This window comes from Mycteria americana, unplaced genomic scaffold (genome assembly GCF_035582795.1).
Source record: "Mycteria americana isolate JAX WOST 10 ecotype Jacksonville Zoo and Gardens unplaced genomic scaffold, USCA_MyAme_1.0 Scaffold_46, whole genome shotgun sequence".
Classification (NCBI taxonomy): Eukaryota; Metazoa; Chordata; class Aves; order Ciconiiformes; family Ciconiidae; genus Mycteria; species Mycteria americana.
This window is the reverse complement of record NW_027445633.1, coordinates 186,834-205,065: the sequence shown is the minus strand read 5'-3', so window position 1 is coordinate 205,065 and position 18,232 is coordinate 186,834. Positions and strand designations below refer to the sequence as shown.

Sequence of the window (18,232 nt, the reverse complement as noted above, 5' to 3'; positions counted from 1 at the left end):
CTCCTGGCAGGAACAGCTCCAAACAGCAGAGACACGGGCAGGCAGTGAGAGGGAGCTGCTGCCAGAAACACTGGGGAGGGGGATGTGGGCACCTCCCTGCTGTGCCTGCAGCACAGACACCTTCCCCTGAGCAACTCCTCCCGGGTCTCCTTTCCCAGCCTAAGCAGAGCCTCTGCCCTCAGGCCCATGGGGTCTCGGGCATCCTTGCCCCTGCAGCAGCCAGAGCCCAGAGAAGGACAAACCCCTGATTTCCATCTGTCTTTGCGTGTCCCTCCTCCCTTGGCAGGAGCATTGTGGCATTTCACTGCCATCCCCTCCTGCCTGTGCTGCCCTTGTTCTCACTGCTGGATTTGCTGAGTCAGTGCAGGGGGTGGGGGTCGGGGGTGGCAGGTTCAGGTTCTCTTCAGATGCCGACCCTTTGGGTCCAGCTCTGCAGATGTGTCTGTGGGAGCAAAGTGCCCAGGGCTCCTCCAGGCACCTTCAGGACATTCAGCTGTTTCCCTGGGGTGTCCTGCTGGGCTGCAGGGTGCCCTCCAGAAGGGCACAGCTCTCCCGTAGTATCTCTGTGCTACCTGGGCTCCCCATGGAGAAGACACCCATGGAGAATGGTCCCCTCAGCCAGCAATACCCAAACCTCAAGTGAGGGAGCCGCAGAAAGCTCTTTCTGAAAAGAGGTAGTCTGAGTGTGGGGTGCTATGAGACATGCAATATATTTTGCTTGGAGAAGTCTGGCCTAACTCAGTACTGCCTTTTCCTTCTTCAACAGATAACCATACCCAGAGGAAGCAAATGTGCAACCACAGCTCCATCACCCAGTTCCTCCTCCTGGCATTTGGAGACACACGGGAGCTGCAGCTCTTGCACTTCTGGCTCTTCCTGGGCATCTACCTGGCTGCCCTCCTGGGCAACGGCCTCATCATCACCGCCATAGCCTGCGACCACCGCCTCCACACCCCCATGTACTTCTTCCTCCTCAACCTCTCTATCCTTGACATGGGCTCCATCTCCACCACTGTCCCCAAATCCATGGCCAATTCCCTGTGGGACACCAGGGCCATCTCCTACTCTGGATGTGCTGCACAGGTCTTCTTTGTACTCTTCTTGTTTGGTGCAGAGTATTCCCTTCTCACTGTCATGGCCTATGACCGCCACGTTGCCATCTGCAAACCCCTGCACTACGGGACCCTCCTGGGCAGCAGAGCTTGTGTCCACATGGCAGCAGCTGCCTGGGGCAGTGGGTTTCTCAATGCTGTGCTGCACACGGCCAATACATTTTCCATACCCCTCTGCCAAGGCAATGCCCTGGACCAGTTCTTCTGTGAAATCCCCCAGATCCTCAAGCTCTCCTGCTCACACTCCTACCTCAGCGAGGTTGGGATTCTAGTGTTTTCTGGCTGTTTAGGATTTGGGTGTTTTGTATTCATTGTGCTGTCCTATGTGCAGATCTTCAGGGCCGTGCTGAGGATCCCCTCTGAGCAGGGATGGCACAAAGCCTTTTCCACGTGCCTCCCTCACGTGGTTGTTGTCTCCCTGTTCATCAGCACTAGCATATTTGCCTACTTGAAGCCCCCCTCCATCTCCTCCCCATCCCTGGATCTGGTGGTGGCAGTTCTATACTCCGTGGTGCCTCCAGCATTGAACCCCCTCATCTACAGCTTGAGGAACAGGGAGCTCAAAGAAGCAGTGAAGAAACTGATTCCATGTGTTCACCTTCAGCAGCACTAAGCTGCCCATCTCTCCTCACAGACTATTCTTAGCTTTTTCCAGGACAAGGTTGTGCTTTATTTGTTTTTCATCTGGGATGATCATGTTCATACAGGAATGTTTGTATTCACTCCACATCTCCAGAAGCATGATCCTACTGTGCCAAATAATGCAGAGGCTTTTGCTAAATGTGTCATCAGAGTGTCAGAGCTGGCTTCCTGAGGAGAATCTCTGTAATATATGGTATCTCCCCATGGCAGCTCCTGAAGGCTGGGCTCTTCTTCCTGCTGAAGTCTTGACTAGGCTCCAGGAACTGCACTCACCATGGCCTGTTGCTGAGCTTGGTTCTCAGTGGGCTCACACGGAGAGGGCACTGGGAGACATTTTGGGGAGTGAGGGCTGGACTCAGCTCTCATTTGCGTGTCCCTAGTGCCACTGCAGATGGCGAATGCGCTTCAAATTGCCTGCCCAGGGCTCTCCCACATGCAGCAGAGCTGAATGGTAGCTGCCTATCTTTCTGCAGGGGAAACTGGAGTCCCCAGGACAGAAGAGGGCATCTACAAGTAAATGATGAGCCTGGGGGTGGCCATCCCAAAAGAAGGGACCATCCAAGGTGGAGTCACCCAGGCAAAGTGATATATATAAGTATCCACAAGCAAACAAGGGCTCTGCGATCCCAGGGGTGGCTGTGGGGACCCAGGAAGATCAGCAAAAGGAGACTGGAGAGTGATTCACATCTCCTTCAGTCAAAGCCTAAAGGTGGTTCAATGTGTACACTGGAAAACATCCTGAGTCATGAGAAATGCTCTGAGCTCCTTCCACAGCTTTAGACCCCTGGCAAGGAGCTCAGTGGCACTGCTGCACACCCAGCTGCAGCCGCTTCCCTCCCTGACCAGCACAGCCAGTGTGGAGTCACTCCATGGTCCCACAGCCCACTTGCTCTGCAGAGCATCACTGCCAGCTTGGGGCCCTGTGAGGAGCATGGAGAAGGGGCTGGGAGCACCAGGCCAGCTCAGAGGAGGGATAGGGAGAGATCAGACAGGAGCTCACCAGGGCTGGAAATTTCCTCTGAGAGAAAAATGCTGGTGTTCAGCTACTCCAAGATAATACCCAGTGTTCAGCTATCCTAAAGCATGCTCACGATGCAGAGCCAGAAGTCCTTGCTGTCCTGGTGCTCCACCAGGCCTGGGAAGTGGCTGGAGGAGGATTGGTGTCCACCACTTGCCATCTCTTAGTGCCATTGTCCCCGTGAGGGTGGAATGAGGGGGAAGCTGGGACCCTGTGTCAGGGCCTGCATTGAAGGCAGCATTGACCCAGAAGCCACATCACTTTGCTGTGGTTTTTCAGTACCTGTGCCCAGCATGTGTACCTGAGACAACCTTCCCCACCCCGTCTATCAGCCCTTACCTCTAAATTCACCCCCAGATAAGCCAGTACTCCCAGCAGCTCCTCTGCAGCCAGCACAGCTCTCCATGGTCAGAACAGGACTCACTGCTGCTCATGGGCTCAGGGGTCTCTTGGGTGCTGCAGCCACTGGCACTGCCTGCTGGCAGCTCCCAGACTGAGGGCTGAGCTTTGGTGCCCTGCAACACAGCTCCTGCTGGGCTTGTGCTGCTGGTCACAACCCTCTGGCCCTGGTTATTCAGTCAGATCTCAGTCCACCTCACTTTCCCCTTATCTAACCTATACTTCATCAGCACGTCCAGGAGGATGTTAGAGGAGACAGGCTGACAGCTCCCAAGATCTTCCTTCTTGCCCCTCTTGGAGACAGGAGTGACAATGGCTTCCTTCCACTCCTCAGGAACCCCTCCCAGTAACCATGACCGCCGCAGGTGCAGATCTTGGTGGGAGTAGCAAATATTCAAACGAGAGCTTTGAAGGCCGAAGTGGAGCAGGGTTCCATGTGAACAGCAGTTGAGAGAGAATCAAGAATCGAGTTAAAAGAGAATCGAGAGTGGCCTCGCAGTGACATTGGCCAGCTCCCTCATCGCTCGTGGGTGCATCCCCTCAGTTCCCATAGGCTCAGCTATGTTCACTTTGTTTAAATGTTCCCTAACCTGAGACTCCTGCATCAAGGGTAAGTCTCCCTTACTCCACATTTCCCTATGGTCTCAGGGCCCTGTGGTGCCTGAAGGCTGGTCCTAGCAGGAAAGAATGAGGTGAGGAAGACATTGACTCTCTGGGGATTTTCCATAAGCTGGACCATATACCATGTACATTTTCCTTAGACTTCCTTTTGCTTGTTATGTAGGTGTAGAAACTGTTTTTGCCAGATTCAGCTCGAGGTGGGCTTTGGCTTTCTTAACCCCATCTCACCATGCTTGGGAAGTTATTATCCATGTCCTCCAGAAGCCTGGTGGTTGAATTCCAAGACCAGGAGGACCAGGGTGTGCGAACATGCGGCTTCCAGTGGCCTGAAGAAGGGCTCATCTCCTTCTTCCTGATCAAGCAGTCAACAACAGACACCCACTGAAAGGTCACCCATGTTGGTCTGCCTGCTAATCCTCACTCACAAGCTCTCGACAGGCTCCTCATCTATCCCAAGGCAGAGCTCCAGGCTTTCCCACTGCAATTTCATTTAACTGATATAAGGAGACTTATCATCCTCATGGTAATGGTAATCTCCTCTCTCTCTTTATTAGCCGTCATGTCCTTTCATTCCTATTGCTGTGATCATGTTAGAGGCACCACAAGCCAGGTGAGCCATCTGCACACACATAATAACCTCTGTCACAGTGGAACTTCACTCCAAATGGACCTCGAGAAACTCTGGGCTTTGACCAACAGAAACCTCAAGAAGTTTTCCAAAGAGAAGGGATCTTCTCCTTCTGATCTTCTGATGTTCTACATCAGGGGGCAGAACCAAACTGTTGTACTGCTTTTTGGCTAGGATGGAATTAATTCTCATCCTAGTAGCCTGTATACTGCTGTGGTTTCAATTTGTGACCAAAACAGTGCTGATAACACAGCGATATTTTAGTTACTGCTGAACGGAGCTTGCACAGCATCAAGGCCTTTTCTGCTTCTCATGCTGCTCCACCAGCAAGTAGGCTGGGGGTGCACAAGAAGTTGGGAGGGGACAGAGCTGACCCCAACTGACCAAAGGGATATTCCATACCATAGGATGTCACGAGTGAGTGAGCGGCTGTGTGGGACTGAGCTGTCTACCAGGGTTAAACCACAACAACCGTCCATCAAGGCAGGCTCAGACATGACTGGTTGAGGAGCAACCTCAAGGAGAAGGGTTTGGGCATTACTAGGAATGCCATAGCAGGCAGTGGTGCTACACAGGAATATGGCCATGAGCACATTGGGCTGCACTGGGAGGAGTGTGGCCACGTAGGCAAGGGGAGGTATTGTCCATCTTGACTCAACACTGCTGTGGCCACATCTGCAGTAGTGTGCCCCAGTGTGGGGCTCCCCATTCTGGAGGAAGGGGGAGGATCTCTTACTTGGCCAGAGAAATTCTGCCACGATAGGCTTAGGGGTCGTGTGTGGAGAGTTTGAGAGACCTGGGCTTCTTTAGCCTGGTGAAGTGGAGGCTGAGGGAAGAATAGTGGTAGATCGGGGACAGCTTGAAAATTGCTTTCAGAGATGATGGCAGTTGTTTTGGTAGCGGGAAAGAGCATGAGGAAGGAAAAGCACCAGAAGCTGCAGCTTTGGAGGTCCAGAGTGCACCTCACGATACAGAACTGTCATTCTGAATGTAGTGCTGTGGTGCAAACCATCACCCAGAGGGAGTCTTGATCAGCCCATGGCTTTGTGTTTCAAGGAAGAGCTGGCAAGGATGGAGAGACAGCAGCACAGGTAGGGACATACTGGGGTGAGAAGAAGGTGGGGAAGCACGCTGGGTGTCTGCAGCCTGCAGGGAAACAGGCAGAGGCATGGGACAGTGCAGGAAGGCGTGTGGTGCAGATGGCCAAGGGCGCTGACAAGGCTGAAAGGCCCTGACAGAACCAAGGTCTTTGTCCCCTTGGCTATGGCTGATGTCCCTGCCACAAAGGCCTAAGAGGAGACACATCGTCCTCATGGTAATGGGGTCTCATTGCCTCCTCGCACCCACCCCGGGGAGCCTGGGAGGTGTCGTACCGTTGTCCTTCACTTGGCATTGCACTCCCCACATCCCAAGGAAGAGCCCTGAGTCACACCGGAGGGACTGGATCTCCCTTCCCAGGGGCTGGGGGTCAGGGCATGGCCATCCTCCTTCATCCAACAAGCCAAGGGTTTTCTCAGCATCAGCACTGCCTGCACTTTGCCTTTGCCTGCCTGTCATCATGGCCTCCAATTACCTGCTCTAACGAGTCCCTTGGGAGGCTTTGGCAGTAATGGCCCTCAGAGGGGCCCATTAATGCTTCCAGGTACTTTGGGCTTTGCTTCTGACTTTGACTTCTTGAGAGGTTTCTTCAGTCTCTTCTCAGTACCTGAAGTTCATGGACTCAGCACCAAACACGCCATGGGGCTCATTAAAATACAGAAAGCCCTAATGAGCCATGTCTCTTCCCATAACTTTCTTCAAGTCCTCAAGACTTGTACACCTAATTGGAGAGGTTTCAGTTAGGTAGTAAATGATGAAGATTTTAAGGAAGATTTCATAAAGGAGGATTTTTTATTTGAAGGATATTTTCTATCCTGTTTCAGTTTATAGAAGAAGTGATAGCAGCATTCTACAATGGTTATTGATCCACAGGGTCTTCTGAAGGCATCTGGACAGGCAGGAGAAGCAGTCCCTTGAGGTCTGACACTGTAAGGACAACCTTACTCCTCACTTCCCCCACCCCACGACTTCCCTCATCAGCCACCTGGGACTTGCATCACTTTTCCTCACATCAGACTTCTCCACTGAGGGCTGCAGCTGGATGGTACAGCTCCTTTGCACCAGCTCCCGCCTGCTTTCCTTAGAGAACTGGCTGCACACAGGCACAGAAAGCTTTCTCTTCATTGCCAGGAAACAAAAATTAAACATGATACAATTTAATAAAGTTTAAAAATGTCTCCTCAGCTGTATGCCAAGTCTAAGCAGCATCTGACGTGGCCCACCTTTCACAAGGGATTTCCGTACAAGAACATTTTGAGACAGAGACATAAGAAAGGATAGATATAAACACAATTAAGGTGTTGACTAAAGAGTTACTTAGAATTCTGAAAGATGGGGCAACTTTCTAAGTCCCTGAAGCTCAGAGTAGAAAGCAGACAGTTGAGAGGGATCTGAAGTACCAAAGAGCAAGCAGAGGAGGAAATCTGAGAGCAATGGGAAGGGCATATGTCCACATAGTCTACTGAAAAGATGTCCTTAGGCATGGCTATTTAGTTAGGTGAGGTAGAAACACCTGAATGACGAGGCGATGAAATAATAGACAGAGGAGTGGTAATACATGTACAGGGGAAGATCAATAGTTCTTCTCCTGCCATTAGCACACTCCCAGGAAATTCCCATTCTGTCATGGTGGGAAAACATTGCCATTTCTTGAAAGTACTGAAATGATTCAGTTCAAGAAAATGAGCTGGTATGTTATTTTAAATGTAAACAAACAAAAACATTTGTGCACCTTTCTAGGCAGCTGGTCTGGCATTGGCGTCTATCAGAGAGGACCTGTGGCTGAGCAGAGCACCTTGCAAACTGCAGGTGGAGGCTGGGCAGGGCTTCCCGGGGCATCTCCACTGGCACCAGGTGTCTGTGTCCCTGTACCTGAAGGCATTTGTGTCCTACATCCATTCCCACTTCTGGACAACACTTTCCTTTTCGAAAAAAGGAAATCCCCCTAAAGACTGAAATAAAGCTGAAAAGGGTTTTGACACATTTCTTGGCTTTGGCTCTTTCTCTTCAGTTCTCCTTACTTTCATTTCCATTGACGTTAACTGACATCTCACAGGGATTACAACAAGATCATTTTCTGTCTTGCAGAGAGTCCATGCCCCCAAACCCTTCCCTGCCCAGGGCTCCTCAGTCTTTGCCCAGAGCAAGTCACACTGAAGTGTCGACCTCTCTTCACTGCTTGAGATGTTTTATTTTAGATGGTCACTGACAGCACAGGAGGATTCACACCCCATAAACATCTGCTCTGCTCCGGTTACAAACAGGGCCCAACAGCATCATAGGATCACAAGAGAGCTGAGGTTGGAAGGGACCTCAGGAAGTCTGCAGTGCAACCTCTCAGGACCAGGGTCAGACCAAGTTGTTAAAGGCTTGATTCATTCCGAGTTGGAAACCCCCCAAGGACAGAGACTGCACAACCTCTCTGGGTGACCTGTTCCAGACCTTGCCTGAGCTCATGGGGAAAAAAGTTTTGCTTATGCCCTGGCTACACCTGTCCTCGTCACCTTCCTCGCATTCCATTTTGTTGTCCCACCATGCGCCATGGTGAAGAGCCTGGCTCTGTATTCTCCATGACCTCCTCGCAGGTACTGGCAGGCTGGGGTGAGGCTCCCCCAGCCTTCCCTTCTCTGGGCTGGACAAGCCCAGCTCCCTCAGCCTCTCCTCACAGGCAAAGTGCTCCAGTCCCTGGCTGTCATGAGGGCCCTTTGCTAAACCCACTCCAGCTTGCCAGTATCTTTCCTGAATAGGGGATCTGAAATGTAGATGGAACATTCCAGAGAATCCCTTCCCTTGATCTCCTGGCCATGCTCCTGGTCATACAGCCCAGGTTCCTGCTGGCCTCCCTTGCTGCCAGGGCACACGGCTGCCTCCTGTCCAGCTCCCTGCCCACCAAGACCTTTCCCACAGGGCTGCTCCCAGCCAGGCAGCCCCCAGCCTGTGCCATCACCATGGTGAGTCCCCTGCAGGGGCAGAAACTGCCATTTGTCCTCACCCTCTCCATTCAGCAGCAGCCCTGCATTTCCCTTGTTCAGCCTTGGTCTCTAACACAGCCATTAAAGCTCTTCTTTTCACTCCTGATTTTCTTGCCGTCACCAACTCCAGGTGAGCTTTGCCTTTCCCAAACTCATACCTGCACAGCAAGGGCAATGTACATAAATTCCTTGTCTGTACCTGTCCTTGCTGTCATCCCCTTGGCAGCTGCTCCGTGGCCCCTGTCTGAGCCCTGTCCTGGGACGTCCCAGCCCCACTGCCCCACACATGGTCCCACAGCCCCAATGTGCAGGCACAGCACAGGACAGGGTGCATTCAGGGTGGGGAACGGTCCCTCTGACATGATGCCCACAGCAGTCCTTGAGGCTTTGTCACCCCATGGCCTTCCTCTTAGGCAGCCTCTTCAAGCTCCAGCAGAGGCCATGTCAGCTGTGGGGCTTCACAGACAGCCATGCTCCAGGGCCTGCCAGGGTCTGGGCCAGGAGAGAGACCGGGCAGGGCTGGGCATTCCCCTGATAGAGGCACTGAGCCCAGCAGGAGGATGGAGATGACCTCAAAGGAAAACTCACCCATAAACCTGGGCTGAGCAGCCAGTGCTGGAAATGGCTGGTGAGAGAGGCTGGCGGGTGACGACTGCCCTGGGTCACCTTCCTGGTCTGTCCATGCCACCAAGGGCATAGACCAGCCCCCTCTCGCCTGTGCTTTCATGTCCTGGACCCATTCCATGAGCCCGGGCTCTGTACTACAAACCCAATGGAGGGTGTCCTCAATCTGCATGGGCACACAGCTCAGATAACTTTGGCATTTTCTGGGCACTTTCCAGCCCAGCCCAGCCCCTCCTCGGATCTCCCCATCTCCCCTGCCCTCTCCCCAGCACAGCACAGCACAGCACAGCAGCCCAGGCTGGGCTGGCCCCATGGCAGTGCCCACCGCAGGGTGCTACAGAGCTCTGAGCACCCACAGCACAGCCCCAGCCCCCCTGAAGGGAACAGCACCTCTTGGGGGGCAGAGGAGGGTCAGCCTCCCCATCAGCCCCAGGGCTGGAGCATGAGGAGACAGAGGCCAGTGTCTCCCTGTGTCCCCCTGCTCTTTTCTCCAGGAGATCCTTACTTGCCGCTTCTGGCAGCCCGTCTGTGCCAAGTCCTCTCCACAGCAGAAGACTCCTGGCCCTGGGACTCCTCTGGCTGCTCCTGCTGCCCCAGTGACAGAGCAGCCTGTCCCAAGCTGCTGCATGCAGAAATAAGTTTCTCTGTGTCATCAGTTTCCCCCTGGAACTAGAGAGTTGTGCCTTTGCTCTTCTGCAGGGATCATCCATGCCTCTAGAGAGCCTTTCCCCAGGGGACTGTGTCTGTACTGGCCTGATCGCATGCTTCTGCCCCCTTCCCATGCTCCCTGCAAGGCCCCAAGCTGGTGGTGCTGCTCTGCAGAGCCAGCAGGCTGTGGTGCATGGGAGCCACGGGGAGACAGTCCCAGGAAGATCCCTGCTGATCATCACCATCTCCAGGGGCACTGGCACCCACAAGTGAAAGCTCAGTCCAGGTCTCCTTCCCTAATTCATCACCCCAAGCCCTCCTGCCCTCAGCCCATGGAGAACCCAAGCACAGCAGCATGGCCTTACAGGGGCAATTTCTTCAGCCTGTTCCTGACCTCTGCTTTGGAAGAAGAGCACAACCTCGAGTCAGCGGCACTGAGAAAAACCCTTTTATTACAGAGATGTGACATGAGAGGCCAGCTGTGGCACCGCACCAGACACATGTGCAAAGACTTCTGGGTCAGACAGAGTGGGTTCATGCCTCTGGAGAAGTGGAAGGAATGCAGAATGTTCGGGAGAAGTAGAATTTTTGCAGAGAAATTCCCAAAGCACAGGAGGTTCCACAGGTCCATTAGAAATCACTTGTGCAAGGACATGAGCAGCTTATTGTGCTGAAAACTACGGGATGAATCAGCTTCTTCAGTGCATCTTTGAGCTCCTGGTTCCTCATGCTGTAGATGAGGGGGTTCACTGCTGGAGGCACCACTGAGTACAGAACTGCCATCACCAGATCCAGGGATGGGGAGGAGATGGAGAGGGGCTTCACATAGGCAAATATTCCAGTGCTGATAAACAGGGAGACAACAACCAGGTGAGGGAGGCACGTGGAAAAGGCTTTGTGCCGTCCCTGCTCAGAGGGGATCCTCAGCACAGCCCTGAAGATCTGCACATAGGACAGCACGATGAAAACAAAACACCCCAATGCTAAACAGGCACTAACCACAAGAAGCCCAACTTCCCTGAGGTAGGAACGTGAGCAGGAGAGCTTGAGGATCTGGGGGATTTCACAGAAGAACTGGTCCAGGGCATTGTCATGGCAGAGGGGTATGGAAAATGTATTGGCCGTGTGAAGGAGAGAATAGAGAAACCCACTGCCCCAGGCAGCTGCTGCCATGTGGACACAAGCTCTGCTGCCCAGGAGGGTCCCATAATGCAGGGGTTTGCAGATGGCAACGGAGCGGTCATAGGCCATGATGGTGAGAAGACAATACTCTGCTGTGATAAAGAAGAAGAAGAAAAAGCCTTGTGCAGCACATCCTGTGTAGGAGATGTCCCTGATGTCCCACAGAGAATTGGCCATGGATTTGGGGACAGTGGTGGAGATGGAGCCCAGGTCAAGAACAGAGAGGTTGAGGAGGAAGAAGTACATGGGGGTGTGGAGGTGGTGGTCGCAGGCTACAGCAGTGATGATGAGGCCGTTGCCCAGGAGGGCAGCCAGGTAGATGCCCAGGAAGAGCCTGAAGTGCAAGAGCTGCAGCTCCCGCGTGTCTGCAAATGCCAGGAGGAGGAACTGGGTGATGGAGCTGCTGTTGGACATCTGCTGCCTCTGGGTGTGGAGCACTGAGGAAGGAGGAAAGGACAGTGACAAGTTAGGGGAGACTTCTCTGAGGGAAACCAAAGCCATTTCCATACTACGCACTCCCTGCCCCTTTTCCAGTTCTATGAGACCTTCATTCAGCTCTGTGGCTGGAGCTGTGGGTGGTGCTGGCTGAGTGTGCCAGGAGGAGCGGGACCTCTGCCCACTGGCTGCCATGGAGTCAGCCCTGCTCTGCAGCAGTGGGTTCCCGGGAATGGTGTGGGCAGTCCTGGTGGTTGAATTTGTCAGATAAAACAGCTCCCAATGCAAAAGGGCTTGTCAGTATCTGCACTGCCATTGCTAAGAAACCACAATCGCAAAAGTGTTTGAGAGAGAGAGGGTTTTTCACAGCTCTCTCCCATCTCAGCTGGAGGTTTTCTGGGATTTCAGAAACCCTCATCATTTCTGCTGCACTCAGGGAGAGCAAAGGGAGCCCTGCGAGGCCAGAGGATTGCCTGTGGGTTAGTGCAGAGTGAGGGGAGCTGCTCTGTCCCTCTGTCTTGTTCCCAGCTGCCCTCTGCTTGTCCCTGTCTGAGACAGAGGGTAATCACACTCACACGTTAACCTGAAAAGACACCAGGCACTGCTGAGAGCAGAGAAATCCACTGCCGAGCACTAAGTGTCTCACCCTTTCTCAAGGTCTCAGCACCCCACTTGTAGCCAAGGACACACAGGGTTCATTTCACCAACCCAGCAGCATTTCCTTGGACGTAGCGTCTCTGTGCTTCCCATGGGGCATTCAGGTAACACCAAGATGCTATAGGACAGATTTGCATCCTGGAGGGAAGCTCACAGCTTGGAAGGACACCCCAAGGAGATAGCCAAGGGTCCTAATGATGCTATCTCAGTAAGGGAGAGTCAGCTCATTCGCTGGGGAATGACACAGAGTGCATTGCCCACAGCCCCACAGGTTAGAGGAGAGCTTGGACACTTCATTCCCATGGACTCACCTGCATGGGAGGAATCACAAGAGCAGTGGCAGTGCCTGACTCGGCTGCTGCAGCTCCCATCCCCAGAGAGCCTGACAGCAAGAACAAGAAAACAATCACAATAACACAGACTGGTGGAGAAACAAGGAGAAATGCAGTGATGGTCTAGCTGAGAGAGGCACGTGGAGAGGCAGCCGGGCACTCAGGACAGCGTTACCCTCACCCAGCTGTGCACAACACCTCCCAGACACTCACATTACTGGGCAGTTGGTCTCAGCCCTGTGCTCTGCAGAGGGACATGGGCACGTGGCTGCAGAGCTGCAGCATGGCTCTGCTGGAGGTCTGGCTGCAGAGGAGGTGGTTCACGCCTTGGACCCCACAGCCCTGAGGGCAGAGGCTTTGCTGGGTGGGACAGAAGGCGAGGGGGCTTGCTCAGGGGAAGGGGTCTGCATTGGAGGGGATCATAGGGAGATTTCTGAATTCTCCCTCCCACAACATTTTGGTTTTCCTTCCCTCTCATTCCCTGATCATATCTCTGCTGCCTGGAGATTTTCCTCCTGGGAGGTGTTTCCCTGTCCCATGTCTTTCCCTGTCAGTGCTCACAGATCCCATCCCAACCTCTGTGCACTCCCCCTGGCCCTACAGAAACCTGCCTGTTTGCAGGGCACTGGCTGCATGCATGGTCCTGTTTGCAGGTGGAAAAGGGCAGGCAAGAAACACCCTGATGGGTCCAGCAGAGGTGATGCTGGTGCTGTCCATAGGCAGAGGAGTGGCTGAAGGCACTCTAGGAGGTTTCTGGCAGACCTACTGATCACTCAGAGTTACAGCTCAGGAGTCTCGGTGACTTCTTCAAACTTGAGAGATCCCTTTTTCCACCTCCCCGTGCCCCCCAAATAGGAAATGAAAAACACAAATTCAGGAAAGCTCCTTATCTTTAACGTAGTCCCTGCATTGACCTTCCCCTTGAAAAGTCCCCTCAGAAATGCCCTGGGGATGATCTGGAGCTGTGAGCAGCCCTGACCAACGCAGCAGCCTCTTGACAGCAGAAGGACCCTCTCCTGCCAGCAGTTGCTTCTTCCACCCACAGCTTCTCCCCGCACTGCTGCAGGCAGCTCCCCAGGTAAGCTGAGAGCTGACCCTGGCAGGAGACAAAGGTCCTGCCCCAGCACACAGCCCCTGGGGTGCAGGGGCCCTGCTCTCAAGGACAGCCCTGGGCACCCCTGGGTGCACCCCCAGCTTCACACGCTGCAGCCATCCCCGGGTGAAGGCAGCCGACATGCCCCGTCCCTCTGATGGTGCAGCAGGGAAGCCCTGCTCCAAAGCCAGTCATTTTCTCTGCACTGGGGAAACTGTGAGAGCCCTCCTGGCAGATCCCGTAGGCTGTGGGATGTGCCAGCTTTAGGAGATCTTTCCAGGAACCACAGCTGCATTGCGCTGCAGGCAGAGACTTACCACGTAGAGGGCTGTGAAGGTTATTCTGCAAGTGAGCTCTCCTCTGTCCTCCCACTCCCATCTGCCTTTAACCTCTCTCTTACCTCCCTCACCCCCCTCTGCACCTGCAGGCAGTGCCCTCAGCCCTGCTGCCCTTTGCAGAGGAGCTGCTCCTGGGCAGAGCTGTCTCTGCAGCGCTGCCCGCTTGCCAGGAGCTCCCTCCATGCCAGGAGCCCAGCCCAGCTCAGCAGCAGAGGACCAGCCCAAGGCAGCACTTTCTCTGCCCCCTCTGGGCTCCCTCCAGGTGTCCCTGGGGCTGCAGGGGAACCTGCTGGGAAACAGGCTGAAGGCAGCACTCATGTTCCCTCCCTCACCTGGGGAGACACACTTCTTTCCACAAGTGTCATATCTCCACTCAGAGAAAAATTTCCATTCCATCTCCTTTTTTGGTCTCATTGTTAGACAGCACTCTCAGACAGTGGCAGGCAGGGATCTCCCTTACCCCTGCTGAGGGAAGGGATTCCGCTGAGTCCATGGAGCATCTCATCCTGCGATTCCATTCCTAATATTTGAAGGAGACTCAGATCCCTCCCATGCCTGCCACAAACCCACAGGAGGTGGGATTCCTCTGCCCTCTGTCCAGGAGTGCACAACATAGGCACCTGCATGGGAGCTCCTTCTCTCAGCTCCCTTGCTAATTAATGCAGATGGAGGGCAGCAGTGAGGTGTTCAGGTGCAAATACCTGGTGACATTGGCGTTGCCAGTGGTGGTCCAAGATACCTGCAGGCAACTGCAAGCTCTAATGGAGAAGTTCATAGAGACAGGGCAACATCTTGGGGATCATACAGGAGCCTGGTAGGAAATTCCTTTGCCCAAGTGAAATGACAGCTGCTGCCCAAATAAAGGCCAAAAGAACCTTTTCCCACTCAGTATGTTCATGGCAGTTTATAGAAGTATTCATATGAACGACTGCAGTCATGTCCCATAGGGAGAGCAGGACACAGCACTGAGCCTTGTTGAACCTCATACAATTGACCTCAGCCCATCGACCCAGCCTGTCCAGATCCCTCTGCAGAGCCTTCCTGCCCTCAGGCAGATCAACGCTCCCGCACAACTTGGTGTTGTCTGCAAACTTACTGAGGGTGCACTCAATGCCCTCATCCAGATCATTGATAAAGATATTAAAGAGAACTGGCCCCAGTACTGAGCCCTGGGGAACACCACTTGTGACCGGCCGCCAACTGGATTTAACTCCAGTCACCACAACTCTTTGGGCCTGGCCATCCCGCCAGGATGTTTTCCCAGAGAAGCTCATGCTCCTCCAAGGCATGAGCAGCCATTTTCTGCAGGAGAATGCTGTGGGAAACATGGTCAAAGGCAGACAACATGCACAGCCTTTCCCTCATCCACTAAGCGCGTCCCCTTGTCGTAGAAGGAGATCAAGTTACTTGTGTACCAGTTTATTTGTACTTTACAATTAAAAGTAAATTCTATCCCATCCCAGGTAGAAGCAAGTTTTCTGTTCTCCTCCTCCTGCAGCGGCACCATAAAGAACATATCTTGTACATCTCCTACCACCATCTGGGGGTGAGTGGCAGCTTGGAAGGTGGCAGTTGATGTACCAGTATTCGGGACGGCAGCTGTAGGAGGAGCGGTGTTTACATTTGACTTTCTGTAGTCTATAGTTAGGCACCATCTCCCATCTGCTTTTTAACTGGTCACACTGGGGAATTATATGGGGAGTGCGTTTGGGAGATAAGGTGTCTTTTTTCTAGGTCAGCTGTGACCTCCACAATACCCATCCCAGCAGCGGCAGAGAGAGGAGAGTGAGGGACATGGGTTATTGTTGAGTCAGGCAGCGTGGGGGCAGCTCACAGCAGTGAACTCTGCCAGTTCACTGACAGCCATGGGGAGCTGCTCATTTTCACTCCGCTAACCAAGGACACTCCCGGCAGCCACAAGACCAAACACCACTGTCCAGTCCTTTCCAAACTCGTCCTTGTAATACCTCAAAGCCCAAACCATTTTCCTTCCCTGAAACTACTGCTAACTGGTGCCTTGATATCCTTTTCTCCCCTGGCAATCACCAGTTTACTTTAGCTATGGGGCACATTTCACTTTGGCCTGTAAATCCTGTTATTTAACCCTTTCTTGGGCAGCCTTAACACTACTTCTTTGGGCATCCAAACTTGAAATTATTAACATTTTATCTCCCGTGTATATTGAAAATGTTACTAGTAATCTTTGGCAGCCCATTGGGACATAGATAAGAGAGCCGTCTGTGTTATCCCATTGATGAGCTTCCATCAGGGGGTTCATGAGATCAGGGCAAGTGTCTGGGGTTCTGGGGAGTTCGTCTTAGTTGCTGGAGTAAGTACTTATTTACTCTGCTGTCTGCATCAGCTTGGGATTGTCCTGCTGGTCTCGGTTCATCCCTCACCATTTCTCGACGATGATTTACAGTGCTATGCACTAAGTCTGCCCAGGTCGGGATGGGTCAAAGCTGGGCTTGGCTGCCCTGACCCTCCGGAGCGTGATGTTGTATGTTTTGTCTTATTTCATCCCTCTTTGCAATGAGGTACGATTGTCAGGCAGCAGGGGCTCCCCTTAGCAGGGGTCTCATGGCTGGGGGGTCTACACGGGCAGAGAGAGGGTAATTACCATGTGCACCCCTGTCGTTCACAGCCTGCAGGCAGGCTGCTTTTGTAACGGCAGTAGAAAGCTCGCTTCATGATCTTATTGGCATAGCAGTGGCTCCCCTCTATCCCAAGGCTCTGTGCCCCTGCCCAATAAGCTACTCAGCGTGTAATGGAGTGTGGCTCAGCGTTAGGGGCTGCTCCCTCGTTCAAGAACACTCCTGGTCCCCCAAAGCCATCCGCTTTGCCTTGCTCTAACATCATATGCTCTCCTCCGGTTGAGGAGGCACACCACAGATATTCAGTCTCGCTCTCACCAGGCTTCTGCCCATATTTTTCATGCAGATTGGCCAATTGAAGGGGGTCCCATGGAATGGTCCTTGTGCTATTTCGCTGGTTGCCCCCTTGAGGTCCAGCAGATACCTCGGTTTTAATAATGGGGGCTACCTTAAATTCTGATTCATCTCATTCACTCTCATCCCTAAGTTCTTGGTTGGGGTTCTCCCAAATATCTCCATCCCAATCTTCTGGGGGGACACAATTAGCTTACGAATTTTTAGAGGATCTGCTGTGTTGGGGGGCCTGAAATATCATGAGTTCGAGTTTATTCTCTACCTTCCTGCGTTTTTATTTTTCCTCCCCCAGTTGTTTCAGCAATTGATCTATTTGCAGAGATAACAGCATTTCTGGTCGCTTTCTTTGTTCACCCTCACCTTGTAACACTCTCATTTGCTGATCGTTACATTCCTTATACTGATACGCAGCTCCCAAACACATTCCCAACATTTGGCATATTATTCCCTTCTCTTTACCATCTTTTTTTTCCCTGCTGCAAGGTTTAATTGTTTCTCCATCCTATTCCAGTTATCCCACTTTTCATGCACCCAATCATCCACAAATTTCAGTGAAGGGTTACCTTCATGCTTCCATATATATTCGAGGACCGAGTCTGCCACACTGCAGACTACACCAATTTTTGTCGCAGGTGAATTATTAAGAGAAGTCATTGTTGTGGGGTTTACTAAAAGATTTTATTAATGATTAAACGATGATCAAATGACAATGAATTGATGACTGAATGAAAATTAAATGATAATCAAATGGTGATTAAGCAATAATTGAATGGTAATTAAACAGTAATTAAACAGTGATTTGACAATGATTTGACAATGATTGAAATGATAATGTAGATGATAATTTACATGATGATTAGATGATGATTTAGACAGTGAGGTAGACATTACTCAAACACTCTGCTACTTACTATGATTCTAATATTTAATCTATAGCTGGATACACAAATAAATTTTGGTAGTATACAATATACGTTTAAGCCTAATGTAAAATGTCACCTGCCTCGTTATAGATATCAGGTACCAGGTAAGGGGTCTCAGCCTTGAGGAGTACCCTTGAGAAGTGTCCCTGCTCAAAGGGCAGATCATCGCCATGCAACCTGTTGCCGTACAGGAGACCTCAATGGGCTCAGGGAGGCTACAAATATTTATAGCACACAGGGATGGACTCATAGTCAAACCCTCCTTTGGTGTCTGTGCAGGAGGGCAGCTGTAGCAGTTTTACTTCTGTCCACTCCCAGCTCGGGCTGGTACTCTTGGCTCCTGATAAGACGTGTCCGAGACTCCTTAGTGGCTGAGAAGATATGGCCTAGCACAGCTCTCACAGTTTGCACAGCAGGACTGATTTCAGTCAGGGCCACTTGTCGGTGATGCTTGAACCAAAGTACTGTTCACTAATTCAGAGTGGGTGCATCCGTCACGGTGTCCTGAACCACTCTCCAGTCTTATGTCCCTTTGCCTGCTGGCTCCTCACAGCCTCTCCTG

The 18,232-nt window shown here is 52.4% G+C and overlaps 2 protein-coding genes across 2 annotated transcripts; one reads left to right on the top strand and one right to left on the bottom strand.

The window, feature by feature from the left end:
- Positions 1-777: 777 nt before the first annotated feature.
- LOC142403852 (olfactory receptor 14J1-like) lies at positions 778-1,725 on the top strand. Its single transcript, XM_075490152.1, has one exon. The coding sequence runs from the start codon at positions 790-792 to the stop codon at positions 1,723-1,725; it is 936 nt and encodes a 311-aa protein (XP_075346267.1). The 5' UTR covers positions 778-789.
- Positions 1,726-4,036: 2,311 nt separating this feature from the next.
- LOC142403851 (olfactory receptor 14A16-like) lies at positions 4,037-11,358 on the bottom strand. Its single transcript, XM_075490151.1, has 2 exons — positions 10,444-11,358; positions 4,037-4,144 (listed from the first exon to the last, which is right to left on the bottom strand). The coding sequence occupies exons 1-2, from the start codon at positions 11,356-11,358 to the stop codon at positions 4,037-4,039; spliced, it is 1,023 nt and encodes a 340-aa protein (XP_075346266.1).
- Between the last annotated feature and the right edge of the window lie 6,874 nt (positions 11,359-18,232).